A 14609-nucleotide genomic window follows, 5' to 3' on the forward strand; every position below is an offset into this window, starting at 1 on the left:
CAAGACTTAAGAGTTCAGCCAGTCTGGTCTAATTGGTGGACTCCAGGCCAGTGAGACCCTGTCACCAAAGAGGTGGAAGGCATTATTCAGAAAGACACCTGAGGTTGTCCTCTGGCCTCCTTCAAACTTGGGGGCTTTAGGCATGGTACTTCCTGGAAGGTGGTGATAGAAGAGATAAGGTTGGGGCTGCCACAAGACCAGGAACGTTGTCTGGGAAGGCACTGTGGCGCTGGCCTCTCTGGAGCTGTCTGCACTGGGCAGGCCTTATTAAAGGACTCTCACGGAGAGTAGTAAATGCAAAGAGGACATTGGAGTGTCCCGCTCTTGTCTAGGCTTTGCATATCCTGGACCTGAACACATGCCTGGGTCAGGGCCAGGTGGTATGTTCAAATCAAGAGTGACAAATGACCTTATAGCTGGGGTCAGCCTAGCCAGGGCTCTCCGCAGGAAGGGAGACACCTATTCACTCCAAAAGAAGCCAATCACAAGAGCTGGGCTGCTCTTCATTTAACAGGATGGGAAAACTGAGGCTTAACACACTCCAGGGCATGGAGATTCAAGCAGTCTGTGCTGGCTGGTTTGCTATGAGATAATACTCTTGTATATTGTAGATTTGTCACTTGTATTAGTTTAATAAATGCTGATTGGCCAGCAGTCAGGCAGGAAGTATGGGCAGGGTGACCAGATTAAGAGAATTCTGGGAAGAGGAAAGACAGAGAGAGTCAGTCACCAGTAAGATGCAGAGGAAGCAAGATGAGACTGCCTTACTGAGTAAAGGTACCAAGGCACATGGCTAAACACAGATAAGAATTATAGGTTAAGTTGTAAGAGTTAATTAATAATAAGCCTGAGCAGTAGGCCATACAGTTTATAATTATTATAAGCCTCTGTATGTTTCTTTGGGGCTGACTGGCTCTTGGCGGGTGACAGACATCATCTGCTCCAGGACTCAGGGCTCTGCTGGAGTGCTTGGTTCATTTTAAGCTAAAGCTTGGGTGTCCAGTGAAGAGGAAGTGCAGGCCCATGCAGATACCACCAGGACCAGAAACTGCTTATCAAAATATTTTATTTTAGGAGTTCGCTCAAAAAAAGACCCTCCACATTGGACAGACACCCCAACAATACCCTTGGCCTTATTTTATTTTTTTTTTGTTTTTTTCCTTTTTAATCAACTAAAACAATTTGATGCTTAAAATAAAAGACAGGAAATGTTTCCCAATCAGACTTTAGGCAAGAATATATATATATATATATATATATATATATATATATATATATATATATATATATATATATACTTCTGATCCGGGGGAGAGGAGGGATGGTGCTGCCTGTGGTCCAGGAAATATTCGGCTTTCCTGTTCCCAGAAAGGAGACTCTGCTGGAAACACGCAGCCAGGAAGCCACCTGGGAGAAATGAGGATGGAGGCAGAGGAGTGTGAGTCCAGTCCCTGTGAGCCTGAAGCTCTTAAGTTATCCAGAGCTGGTGCTCCCTGTCTCAGTGCTGACCTGTCGTCTGTCTGTCTGTCTGTCTGTCTGTCCGTGGAGACTCTATTCTGGAAGGAGCTGGTTCAGTCTGGTGGGGAGGTTGGGATTCAGCGTCATCTTCATCTTGTGTGTGGCTTCTTTTCCAGCTGAGAAACTTTTTTTTTCTTTTTTAATTTTTAAAAAGAATCACAGCCAAAATAAGACATTAACTGGAAAATCCAAAACGGCTGCGCTTACCCTATTTTTATAAAACATTTAAGAGTCTACTCCAGGGTATGAGCTGGGCCTACTACACTTTCCCGGGGATCTTGGCCCGCTTGCGAGCGATGGCATCCTCGACAGCCTTGAGCTGTTTAAGGAGTTCCTCCCGCCGTGACAAGGTGCTGGCCTTCCCTGACTTGGTGCCTGCAGCAGCAGTGTCTGTGGCTTTGCCGGGCACACTGGTGACCTTGCTGGAGCTCTTAGACTGGGGTGACAGTGGACGCTTCCTGTAGGGTTGAAAAGATGTGAGGGAGATGAGAAAGAGCACACCCTGGGGTAAGCACCCAGAGCTCCCCACTTCCTCTGTCTGGGCTACCCCACAGCCTCTTCTGGTCACCCCATTATGAGGCCATCCTGAGACTCAGTCTCCCTTTTTAGGGCCTTTCAACAAGGTAGGATTGAGCAGCGTGCTAAGGCTGAGCCTGAGGGTTCTTAAGAGAGTGGGTTAGGACTGCTCTGTCTCCTGTCTCTTCTTCCCACAGCCTCCCAGGTCTCCCACACTGTTAAAGGCTATTGGCCTGTCCTGGATAAGAGCAGGGACTTACCTGTCTGCTGGGGCAGCAGGGGCTTTAGCGTTTTGGCCTCTCTGCCTCTCTGGCTTTGGGGAGCCCATTCTTCCCCCTGATTTCCGGTCCCGAGAACCTGGCCAACAGGGGAGAGAGTGAGACCACTGTTCTCTATTTGGGGGTCACCAGAGGACCCAGGTCCAAAGTGTCAAGGTGGCTAGGTGTGGTTTGCTATAATCTTAGCACTGGGAAGTAGAGGAAGGAAGATCAGAACATTTCTCCCTATGTGTGCTTGTGTGTGCATATGTATAAACAAAAACCAGAAGCTGGGCGGTGGTGGCGGACACCTTTAATCTCAGGAGACAGAGGCAGGTGGATCTCTGTGAGTTCGAGGCCAGCCTGGTCTACAAGAGCTAGTTCCAGGACAGGAATCAAAAGCTACGGAGAAACCCTGTCTCGAAAGAAGAAAGAAAAAAAAAAAAAAAACCACACAGGAAAACAAAACAAACCGAAAAACAACAAACCAAAACCAAACCACTTTCTCATCATGCACAATGGTATATACCTATAATCCTAGCACTTTGGAGGCTGAGGCAGGAGGATCATGAGTTGGAGATAAGCCTGGGCTACTGAGCTTATCTAAAAGTGAAATGCAACTCTATCTCCAGTCTCCATGCTATGTACACGGGATGAAACAATGTGGCGGAGCTCTCAGGTGCTCCAACACTCACAACAGATGCACTGTCAAGGCCCTGCAGGTGGGGCCTTCTGGCTCATCTGACCCCATGGTATATCTCAGGCCCTGGAGCTGGAAGGCTCACCTCGGTCTGGGGACAAGTTGGCTTTCTTGGCTGGAGGGCTCTGTCGGTCTTTGTCTGATGGCTCATAGCGCTTCCTGCTTCCTTTATCAGCCGCCTGAAACAGCACAGTACTGTAAGGGTGGTAGGGCCTGGGTGGTCGTTAGGCAAGGAAGAGGGTGGTGGTCGATCTGTTGTCACTGGAGAATGGGTCTTTGCTCCCATGGTCCTTATTTTGGCCCTGCCCTCCCTCCCAAACCCCACAAATAAAGCAATTCTGTGGTCCTTGTGACCATGTGATAGGATCCTTTGTGCTGTATAGGGAGGGGCCTTGCAGGACCCCAACATGTCAGGCCTTGGCCCTTCCAGACATTGCAGAGCTTTGAAGACAGAACCCAGGCTTGCCTGCCTGTTATCCCAGGACTGGCACATGAACTGTTAACGCTGAGGTGCTAACCTCTGGACTGTGCTGGTGCATGTTTGAGACACCTGGGCCTCTCTCAGCTTGGGGCAGGTGGAACACAGCAGCAGGCCCAGGTGAGCACTACTGCCTGTCCAGTTGGTCTCACCTTATTCAGCAGGGTCAGCTTTATCTCCTTGTGGGCAACAAAGGAGCCCTGCTGGGGCTGCCCAGGGGCTGCTTGCTGAGGTGTCGCTGCCTGCTGGGAGGACTTCCCACCTGCTGGAGCTTTAGAGGACTTGGGTGGCTGCGTGGATGGATCCCGTTTTCGCTTTTCCTCTCTTACTCCATCTTCTTTCTTAGATTTTCCTGTTAACGACAAACCCTCAGTTCCTGTGCACACGAACAGTGAAACAGTGTCTGTTTAAAGCTCACCCATGTCTCGTAAGGTGTGCATTCAAACTGCCTAGGCTCCCACAAAGCCAGTACGTGCAGTAGGGTCAAAAACCCACTGCAATTGTTCTTGAATTCTCAGTATTCCTCATTGTCTGCTATGTTCAGCTAGTCCGGATTTATCCCATGCTTTTTCAGACCTGGATAGAGGTGGGCAGTCCTTGGGCTTCCCACAGGTCAGGGAACCCTGATTGCTCTTCGAGCAGATGAGGGAGGGGGACTTGATCGGGGGAGGGGGAGGGAAATGGGAAGCGGTTGTGGGGACAAGGCAGAAATCCTTAATAAATAAATAAATCAAAAAAAAAAAAAAAAGCTCACCCATGATTCTACACCCCCAGGACAAGGGCCTGCATACCTCTCTCTTTCTTGGTCTGGGCAGGGGTGGGGGATCGAGAGCTGGCTGAGGACACAGGACTGGCCAGGTCTGCATACATGTCCTCTGAGTCCACACTGTGCACTGAGCTGCTACTTGAGGTGGCGCTGGACACCGAGGAGACGCTGCTCACACTCAGAGACCTAGACACAAAAACACAGCTGTGCCCCTCAGCCCCATGCTGACTGCAAAATGGCTGGGCTACAGGCTGATGGCAGGGGGATGTCTCTAGGGCTTGTCTTTACCCAGTTTCCATGTTTATGGAATACACATCAAGAGCAAGAGATCTCGGGGGACTTTCAGAGGTACTATACAATGAAGGGGATGCTGTGTCATGAGCTGAGGTCTCTACTGAATAAACTGGGTGACATTATGCTGGGAAGGGAAATGTGACTGAGCCCTTTCCTATGGTGATAAGGATATACTTTTTAAAGTGAGTTGATGGTGCACAACAGCTACAATCCATAATCCCAGTAATTGGGGAAGCTGAGGCAGATCTCTGTGGGTTTCAGAATAGCTAGGGCTTGATAGTGAGACCTTATTTTAATACTTCAAAAGCAGTACAAAAGGCGCGATGGCAGCTGGCAGGTGTGCTGGAGCCCCTATAGTCCCAGCTTCCTGGCAAAACTGATTAAGCCCAGGAGTTCAAACTTATCCGGGCAACACAGGGAGTCTCTCAACCCCAAACCCAAACCCTGGAGCTCAGGGTAGAGCACTTGAGCAAAATGCAAGGTTCCATCCAGGTTTTACCTTTAGTACCATCACCAAAAGATTTCGGATGACAGTAAATTAAACAAGTAGTGGTAACCGGGTGGTGGTGGGTGCACGCCTTCAATCCCAGTTCTCAGGAGGCAGAGCAGGTGGATCTCTGTAACTTTGAGGTCAGCCTGATCTACAAAGCAAGTTCCAGGACAGCCATGGAAGTTATACAGAGAAACCCTGTCTCAAAAAACTAAAAAGATAGTGACACTTTCACTGTCAGGGACAGCAAACATAGGGCAGGGCGGTTGGGACAGGACGGAGAGAATAGATGACAGTTCCATTTTTGGGACAGCACGGTGCCACAACATGCCTGTAACAACATGAATCAGCTCTTCCTAAGGTCATCACAGAATAGAGAAACAGGCAGGAAAAAGATGGAAGAGTCAAGCACTTCCTAGCTTTAAAAATACACAAACCATTCAGTGGTTAAGAGCACTGGCTGTTCTTCCAGAAGACCCGGGTTCAATTCCAATTCCCAGCACCCACACGGCAGCTCTCAAATGACTGTAACTCCAGGTTCCAGGAGACCTGACACCCTCATACAGATAGATATACATGTAGGCAAAATGTACATAAATAAATGTACACTAATGAATATAAATTAAAAAACAACCAAACAAAAATCCCATAGGTCTTTCAAACAGTCCAGACACTGAAGCCTTGGACAAGTGAGGATGGAGGGAAAATGGCAACAAGATTCCAAGAACACCAAGCTGCCTCCATCTTCTAAATCCTTTATGGTCTTCTCTAAAGGCTCCTCCCAACTGCCTAGGGATTAGCAGGCCCAGAGAACACTCAGTCTATCCTCAGGAAAAGTGTGGAGAGAACCTGGGGCTGGCCTCACCTTGTCCAGTTGGGTAGTACCAGTCTAGGTCTCTTCCCCTAGGGTTAGATACTCTTGTGTGAAGGGAGGCTATACTCACTCTGAGTATGTCCTTGAACACTGAGGAGTCCCTAATATGGTTGGTGAGGCAAAAAAGATCAGCAGGAGCCGGGCGGTGGTGGCGCACGCCTTTAATTCCAGCACTTGGGAGGCAGAGGCAGGCGGATCTCTGGGAGTTCGAGGCCAGCCTGGTCTACAAGAGCTAGTTCCGGGACAGGCACCAAAGCTACAGAGAAACCCTGTCTCGGAAAAAAAAAAAAAAAAAAAAAAAAAGATCAGCAGGGAGTAGGAACCAAGCAACTGACCTGGATCGGGAACTGGAGCCACTGTAGCTGCTGCCACTGCCACTACCACTGCCACTGAGCGTCCGCCTGAAACACAAGTAGCACAGTTCACTCCAGGGGCAGCCCTTGCTAAGGCAGAGCCTTCCTGCACACCAGGCTGGTCATGGGCCTGAGATATGTTTTGGATTGGGCCACTGCTCCCTAATGTTTCCCTGGTGATGCACCCGCCTCCTAGGCTCCAGGTTTCATTAGCATCTACTCCCAGGCAGCACCAAGGACAACAAGGAAAACTGTACCAGGATTACCATAAACCCACAAGCTCACCTCCTTGGGGGAGTCCTGGTTTGCCGCTCCTTCCTTCTGGCTTCTCGGAGATCTCCTGGTTTGGCAGGCTCAGGGGCAGGAGCAGTAGTTTTGGTGGCCTGTGGTGGGGCTGGGGGTGGCGCTGGCTTCTTTACTGACTTCTCCCTGTGAGGCAGAGGCAAGGTCAAGGCAGGATAGAACTAGGGTCCCTGCTCAATGCACCCACATCTCAGGGCTCTGCAGTTCAGACATGGCACACGAGTGCCAAGGTCCGTGCCACAGGGACCCAAGTCTAGGTGCTGAGCCCGTGCTCCGCCCACCTCCTGGGAGCCTTCTCTGCCGCCCTTTGGAAGCTGCTTCACCTCTAGTCCAAGCATGGGATGGGAAGAGATAGTGGAAGAGGCTGGAAGCCTTGGAGACCCCACCAAGGTGGAGCACCATAGCGACCTAAGGGGGCTCAGGACTCACCCTGCTTTCCCGGGAGGCGGGGCCGGCTCCCCCTTGGTTCTGACTGGAGGTCTGTGTGGGGAAGGTGTGGGAGACGGGGATGGGGACGAGGAGAAGGACCGGGACCTGGGGAACAAAGAGAGTGTGAGGAGGAGTCTGGCTGGAGTTGGCACACCCCCTAGGAAATGGTCCTGATCCACAGAGAACTTAGGCTTAAGCTCAGCTGCTTCACCGTCTGATAAGACACACATTCAGGAGAAACAGAAGGGCAGCGTGCAGTCTCAGGAAGGAGTGAGTGCTTGTGTGCAGGATTAGGTGCTTGTATCCAGGAGAGGGCATGTGGTTCTGCCTTAGCCAGGGGCCAAACGGGGAAATATGGCTCTGGCTAAAGTGTGGGGTCTGAGACACCTAGTAGCTGGGAGGTGGCAGAACTGGTGAGGGTCCCAAGTACTTCGCTGGCAGGTAAAGGCACAGGCCAGGCACAGAGGTCCCCAAGCAGTGAAAGCATCACATAAAAAGGGAGTGTATAGTTGGGAGGAGATTATGACCAGATGATTTCCACACAAGTATCAGGTGTCAGCAGGGTAGACAAAGAGCCTGGAAAGGGAGCTGGGTCCAGGCAGAGTTTCCAGGATGGAGCTCTGACAGTGAGGTCACACTTCCGTCAAGAGGATGAAAGGAGCTGGGTTGGCCCATATTGCCTACTTAAGACCATCACACAGGATGCCCATTACTTCCAGCTGAATGGTGCAAGCAGTGGGTAAGGTTTCTGCAGCTCCTCATGCTCCCATATTCAAAGGCAGGTACCCAGGAAACCTAGCATTCACTCTTGGGGCCTTGCACTTGCTGCCTCACCTCATGAGCAGCTACTGTGGGAGAACCAGGAAAAGTGCATCCTGGGGCCCCTCTAAGACAGTCTGCCAGATTGCTCTCCCCTCTCAGCCTATCCTCCTAAGTGCAGCTTTGGGAGGGGCTACCACAGATGAACTTCAGAAAGGACAGCTGCAGAGACCCAAGGTGGGGACTCCATTCTAGGTCTCTAGGGAAGCTAAGTTACTGAGAAAGGCACACATTTTGTGGGAAATACCTAAGAAGTTTATGGTCAATAATGAGATGATGATGAAGCTTCTGAGCAATTGATGGGATGGTGGAGCACCCCACTGGCATTTCTCTGAAATGTCACCTCACACTTCCTGGGCAGACCTGCAAGACCCTCCCGTGTTCTTCTGCCTGCAATGGGACCCACTTAACTCCCTGCTTCCTGTGCTGGAGTTACCAGGAAGGGTCAGAAATACCTGCAAAGTGAAGCCCGGAGTTCTTTCCCTCTCTACTCTGTTCCAGCTGCCACCTTGACCCAAGTGCCCCAACCTCAGGGCATGGGATAGGCACAGAGCTTTTTTCCCTGATACCTTCTGCCACACTGTCAGCTGCTTGCTCAGAGTAAAGATCACACATACAACTTTTTTTATACAATGTTCAAAATTTCCAAAGGCCCACTGTATTCTCTACCTCTCTAGTCTCATATTTTATACAGTACCCATATGACCTTTTTCTGTGTCTCAGAGGCTCCCATTGGTTTTCCCATAGCCACCTCTCTCTGCTGCATGCCCCCCTCCATGCTGACACTGCAGAGGGAACCTGCCAGTGTCTGCACTCTGGGGTGTGTGCCAGCACACCTATGGATCCTACACACACCTGCATCCTGGCTCCTGCTTCTACAAGAGTCTCAGTGTCCATGAAAATAGGTCCACATGCAGTTTATTTCACACCCCACAACAGCATTAGTGAGCATCAGACGAGACAGCCTTAGCGACTCTCAGAACTGCTTTCTAATTTCCTCCATCGTCACCTCTAAAGCAACACCAGTTAGATGGGATTGTACACTTCTTCATTCCCAGAACTCTGGAGGCAGAGACAGGTGGGAGTTTGAGGCCAGCCTGGCCTAATACATAGCAAGTTCCAGGCCAGCTAGGGCTACACAGTGAAACCCTGCCCTCTAAAAGAGAATAAATGTAAAAATTTCCTTAAAACAAACAAACAAATGCAAGACCATATGCCAGGAAGGGGAACATTGCAAGGGACACCAGATTACACTAAGGGAAGACAAAACATTTTATTCCCACAAAGATACCTAGTGATAATGTCTCAAAGCAGAGGATTGCCAGTGCTTATGTGCATCAATTAACAGCTAGGACTAAGATAATGCCATTCACCCACAAACCCTACTAGCTTTACTGAATGCCATGCCAAAGTTTTGACCCTTCTCAAGAGCTTACAGTGATGACAGTGCTGGAAGGATCCACAATGGAGCATCAGCTCAGTTCAGGGCTGAGCACTCCCCTGCCCCTCAAGCCATTCTGTTTCTGTGGGGGCAGGTCAAGCTGGATGCGCAGTGTTATGTGCTTGTAGAATTTGTCTAAAGCTCTGTAAGCTTCTATTTTCAATGGGGAAAATTCAACAAAAGTTTGCTTGCTTGACCTTCCTAGGCTTTCTAGGATGATGGAAGCACTGCATATTCACACCCGGACTCAACAGAGACTGTACAGATGCAGGTCCTGTGTCCAGTACCTGCAGTGTATGCTAACTGCCGTCTCAGCCCAAACTGCTTCTTAGTGTGTGGTTTACAAAACCATTTTGGAATCAGGTACCCAGGAATCCTGCCATATTTTACAGAGACAAACAGGATCACCTTCTCTGTCTAGAATGTCTGTCCTCACTGTACCTGCTAGGAGTTAGCAGGCTGGGACATACCTGGACCGGCTTCCTGAGAACGAGCTGTGTCTGGAAGAGCGGCTGGAATAGGAGCTGTAGGATGAAGATCGGGACCGGGACCGGGATGAGCCAGAGCCAGAGTAAGATGAAGACCGTGAAGATGACCTGTGGGCCAATGGACAGAGTAGAGGCAGTGAAAAGGTGACCTTCACTACTGCCCACTGTTCTTTTAGTGCAGAGAGACAGCATGGCTACACACAGAGACACGAGTACATTCACAAAAACATGTATAGCAGCCCAGTAAGAAAAGATGATCATGAGATACTTACAGATACTCTGTAGCACCATCACCCCACAGTGGACTGTTGAGGGGGGGGGTGGGGGGGTTGGGTGTACCCACGGTTACTGGGTAACCCAGAGACTAGTGTTAGACACAGCTATAGAATGAGTTTTCAAGCTGACCCTACCGTTCACATGGTTGTGTTCCTGTATCTGTCCACATACACACACCTCTGGCTCCTATTAGCACCTCAGGTTCCTCCTAGACTCCATGTGGAACTCCTTCCTCAGGCAGGGAGACACAGCTCTTATCACCCACCACTCACTTCTCCATGCATTCACACTAGAGCTCAGAGTTAGGAAGGCAAATTCCCTGAGAAGCTGGATGGCCAGTCAACGGAGTATGCAGTTCCTCCTGTCAGCAACTTAGTGCCTTTTCCACAGGATCTGAAAGGCCTCTCCCCCTACCCGAGTAAATGCATGACTCCGGTAGCCAGCCACAGCAGTGTCTATACCATTCTGGATCACTCATTCTACTTCCTTTTATATGTTCTGGGGGATGTGATCACCTAATATCCTATTGTCCTGTCCTTGAGCAGTGACCAAACACATGGAAAACTGGCAGCAAGTGCGTATCAACAAGCTTCTTATCTTTACAGGTCCCTCTGTACCTGGAGGAATTGGAAGCAGAAGCTGATGAGGCAGAGGTTTTGCGACGCCTCCGTGCCCGGCTTGGGGAGACTGAGACACCAAGTTTCTTCTTGGGAGACTTGGATCGGCGCCAAGGGTCCTTCCACTCATCGGCTCGCTTCACCTGTGGCCCCACAGAGGTGGTCTCCTTCTTTGGTGGCTCAGCTTGACGGCTGGAATCAGAGAGGAGATCTCAATCCTTGGGCTGCCACCCCCTTTCCCAGCAATGCTGCTTTGAGAAAGAGACTGGAAAGCCAGAACATTCAGTGCCAGTTTATTTAGGGATACCTGAAGAAAGCATCAGATGAAGAGGTAACACAGCACACCTTCTAATCTGTTTCCTCCAGAAATGGTCTTAATCTTAGCCACTCTGTTTTCTGGGAGCATCCCCATTTTCTTGAAGTCTAACTGTAAGTACTTTCAGGGTACCATTACTTATTTCTATCTTTGATTGGACTGTCAAACAGAGATGGAGTCCACCTGGTTCAAACACGCTTATTTCTAGTGTTGGCACACGGTAGGTATGCAGTACTCATGAAATTAAAGCAACAAAAATCACTGTTTTCAAATGCCCGTTAACTAAAAAAGTTACGTCTATGCATTACGTTGTCCTTACATTTAAAGAGTCTGGTTCAGCTGCAGCCAGGGAACTCCCTGATTAATGCACGGAAGGATGAGCATCCCAGGCTCCCTTCCCTGACAGCACTGCCTCAAGTGCTCCAGAGAGGCTGCTGCACTCCCACCATGGAAATAAAAACCCTACCTATTTAAAAAAAAAAACCCTACCTATTTATACTTTCAGAGATATTACTTAGTCACCCGCCAGTGGCAGGTACCAGTACCATTCCCTGGTGAGGGCCTAGGTGAGAGCAATACCCAGTGCTGAAGCCTATCCCATAAGACATGTGAAATCCAGATTGTGCTGCTGTTATCTCAGCCCCAATCCAAAAGCTAAGGCCCCTGGTATATCTGGTGTTGTCTATAAAGAAATTCAGGAAGGAAAACCTATCAACCTGTCATCGGCCACTGGATCGAGGCTTTCATCTTTATACTTCCTAAATGTTCTCATTCTAAAAACTAAGATGAGGGGCTGGAGAGACAGTAAGTAGTTAAGAACACCAGCTGCTTATATTCCCAGCATTAGTGGCTCACAACTGTCTGTAACTCCAGTTCTAGGTTATTCGACACCCTCTTCTGGCTGCTATGGCCACTGTACACCATGTAGTGCACAGACATACATGCAGATAAATTACCATACACATAAAATACAATTATAAAACAAACAAAAAATCCAAACTAAGAGGAAACAGACACCAGGGTCACTAGCTTCTCCACAGGTCACCTGCCTAGTGCAACCTTCCCACACAGGAAGGAAACAGGAGGAATAACCTGCTAAGTGTGGAGTTCCCTTTTCATTAGATGCAGGAAGAGGGTCTCACTGCCTCCAGAGGTGAGACACTGGGTCCCAGTGAGAACAGGTAGGTACTCAGCAGGTGAAGGACCTTAATCTTCTCATCCCTGTTGTGCAAGCATCTGAACCTAGGTATTAGTGGTACCATCTTTATTTAAGTGGCCGACTCAAGGCTTTCCAAGGAGGAGGGCTGTCCACCATGTCCATGTGTGAGACAGTGGCAATATGGCACCCAACTTCAGATGTTATTCCGTGACTCTGTGATCTGGTATTTGTTTTATAGCAATAATGTAAAACTTCCTTTAAAAGGTATTTAAGAGGGTAGAAATTTAGATTAGTGGTAGAGTGTCTTCCTAGCATGTGTGTACCAAGAGTTCAATCACCAAAAAAAGAAAATAAAGATACTAGAAGTTTAAAAAGCCAAGGTATGTAGGTAAATAATAGGTGGTAATTTGGGCTACAAGAATGGGGAAGGATGGGGGTTGGGTGGGGGCTTTTGATCCTTAGAGCTACAGATAATCAAGGTCAAATGAGAGGCTATGTGGATAAAACCATGGGAAATGCTAGTGGCTTTAGACAGGGGTATCCAACATAAGCCCCGTATTTAGTGGTGGGTCTTTGGGAGGAATGATTGGATGAACCATCATTAAAAAATTCATTACCAAATTCACCCAAGAAAATGCTCATGTAACATTTAGATAAAAAAGCTACAACACTTACATGCCCACCACTGTCAACAAGTTTAGCAACAGAGAACATGTATGATCATCAAGCTCATGCATGAAGGTAGTTAAGCTTTTGAGCCGACAGGCTAACACTATCCTGCTGGCACATGAGCTGTACTCTGAGCGGTGAGGGTCCACGCCTGAAGCCTGCAGGAGTGACTACGCTGTATTTTTGTTTCCCAAGACACCCTGAGAAAACCGTGTTGAACCCTCTTTTTAGTGGGGGATAACCACCAAGCTACCCCATCAGACCTAGAAAGCAAAATTACAGGAGGCAACACCTCTCCACAGGTGCCCCCACAGCCCACTCACTGTGTGTGGCCTGTTTCAGGGCTGTATGCATCAAAGGGAGAAATGCTGACCAGGAGCTACAGCAGGAAGCTGCTAGACAAGGACAAATTTGCCATTTACAGATATTTCTAAAGTGGGAAAAAAAATAACAGCACAGGTGATCTCTGACCTTGACCTTCTGTGCAGCTGCAGCACCCTCTTACCTCCCTGCAGCACAGTCGCACATTCAAGGCTACCGGAGCCTCTGCAGGGCAAGGGTCAGCTGTGCTGCCCCAGTCAATGCTGAGGCTGGCAGCACACGGGCCAAGGGTGGCACAAGGAAGTAAACTGCCGATGAGCAAAGTAGCCACCCCACGTGTCTGGGAACTCCAACCTGGACAGCTGCCAAGTCTGGGGTCAAAGAATAAAGAGCAATAGATGGAAAGTCACTTCTAAAATCAGGAGGGTTAAACATCCAATAAAGACAGGAAGAGGGAACTCACAGCATGTGGGTTCTTCCCTTCATTCTTCCCTCCTGCCTCAATCTGCCAACACCCAAGGAGCCTGTACTCTGTCTTATCTCCCAGGAAACTGTACAGATATCCCCAGGACTGTCCCATCTGGTCACAGTGCATACACTGTGCCTTCATCTCAGTGGATGGTACCCACCACATCTCTTCATGTTCACATATCATGTGACCAGCTAATGTTTTCTACCACACATGGATGACTTCTACAGGCTAAAACTCTGAGCTCAGCAATTCCTTCTTCCCTCTGGAAGGGCCTCAGGAGTAGAAGTCCTAGGTATTCTCTACCCTGGTTTACCATGACTTCTTATGGTATGGCCCTCTTCCCAAAGTTGCCACTTGCTGTCTGGTCCTCTCTTCTAGTCCCACATATATAACACCAGACACTAGGGATGTAAGTATTTTCTACTGACATTTCTCCACCCTATGTTCTAAAAACACAGAAGGCTAACACATGCCAATTGAATAAAACACCAACAAAACCCAGAGCAGGCAGGCATGGTGACACATGCCTTTAATCCCAGCATTCTGGAGACGGGTGGCGAATCAAGGCCAGTCTGGTTTACATACCTAGTTCCAAGACATCCAGAGCCATACAGTGAAACACTACCTCAAAAATCAAATACAAACAAACAAGCCACCACCACATTAAAAACCAACCAACCAAAAATACAAGAGCAAAATCCTGTCTGTGTGCTCTACTTAGTTCAAATTACTGATGAACTGATCAAACCAGAAGGCCCAAGTCCAATCCTGAACTCCAAGTGAGGGACTGGAGCACAGCTTTCCCACAACCTAACATTTCAACTCAGAATCTGAAATTGTATTTGACCATACTCATAAACCAGTGAACCCAGAGACACAGAATTGGTAACAATGATAGCAAAGGTAGTCTAGTCCAAACCCATGTGTTCTGGGATGGGTAGAAAGAATGACAAAGTAGCCGGGCACAGTGGCACATGCATGGAGTCCCCTAAGTTGTGAAACTGAGGCAGGAAGGACCCTAAGTTCAAGGCTGAGCTACGCAGAGAAAGAAAA

The 14609-nt window shown here is 48.8% G+C and overlaps 1 protein-coding gene across 5 annotated transcripts in view; it reads right to left on the minus strand.

The window, feature by feature from the left end:
• Nucleotides 1–1296: 1296 nt before the first annotated feature.
• Zc3h18 (zinc finger CCCH-type containing 18) overlaps nt 1297–14609 on the minus strand; it is a 38423-nt gene continuing 25110 nt past the window's right edge. For 4 of the 5 annotated variants that reach the window (XM_041650597.1, XM_041650600.1, XM_041650599.1 and 1 more), the window contains 10 exons: nt 10620–10811; nt 9709–9834; nt 6979–7083; nt 6532–6675; nt 6229–6294; nt 4261–4421; nt 3622–3821; nt 3077–3170; nt 2295–2391; nt 1297–1976 (listed from right to left, as the gene is read on the minus strand). In XM_041650597.1, coding sequence (XP_041506531.1) covers nt 1778–1976; nt 2295–2391; nt 3077–3170; nt 3622–3821; nt 4261–4421; nt 6229–6294; nt 6532–6675; nt 6979–7083; nt 9709–9834; nt 10620–10811 — 1384 coding nt within the window. In that variant the 3' untranslated portion in view covers nt 1297–1777. The remainder of the gene's footprint in view (nt 1977–2294; nt 2392–3076; nt 3171–3621; nt 3822–4260; nt 4422–6228; nt 6295–6531; nt 6676–6978; nt 7084–9708; nt 9835–10619; nt 10812–14609) is intronic. The other variant, XM_041650601.1, reaches the window with a different exon arrangement.

Source organism: Microtus oregoni, unplaced genomic scaffold (assembly GCF_018167655.1).
Source record: "Microtus oregoni isolate MIOR12 unplaced genomic scaffold, Mior012 000004F_ref0000308, whole genome shotgun sequence".
NCBI classification, from domain to species: Eukaryota; Metazoa; Chordata; class Mammalia; order Rodentia; family Cricetidae; genus Microtus; species Microtus oregoni.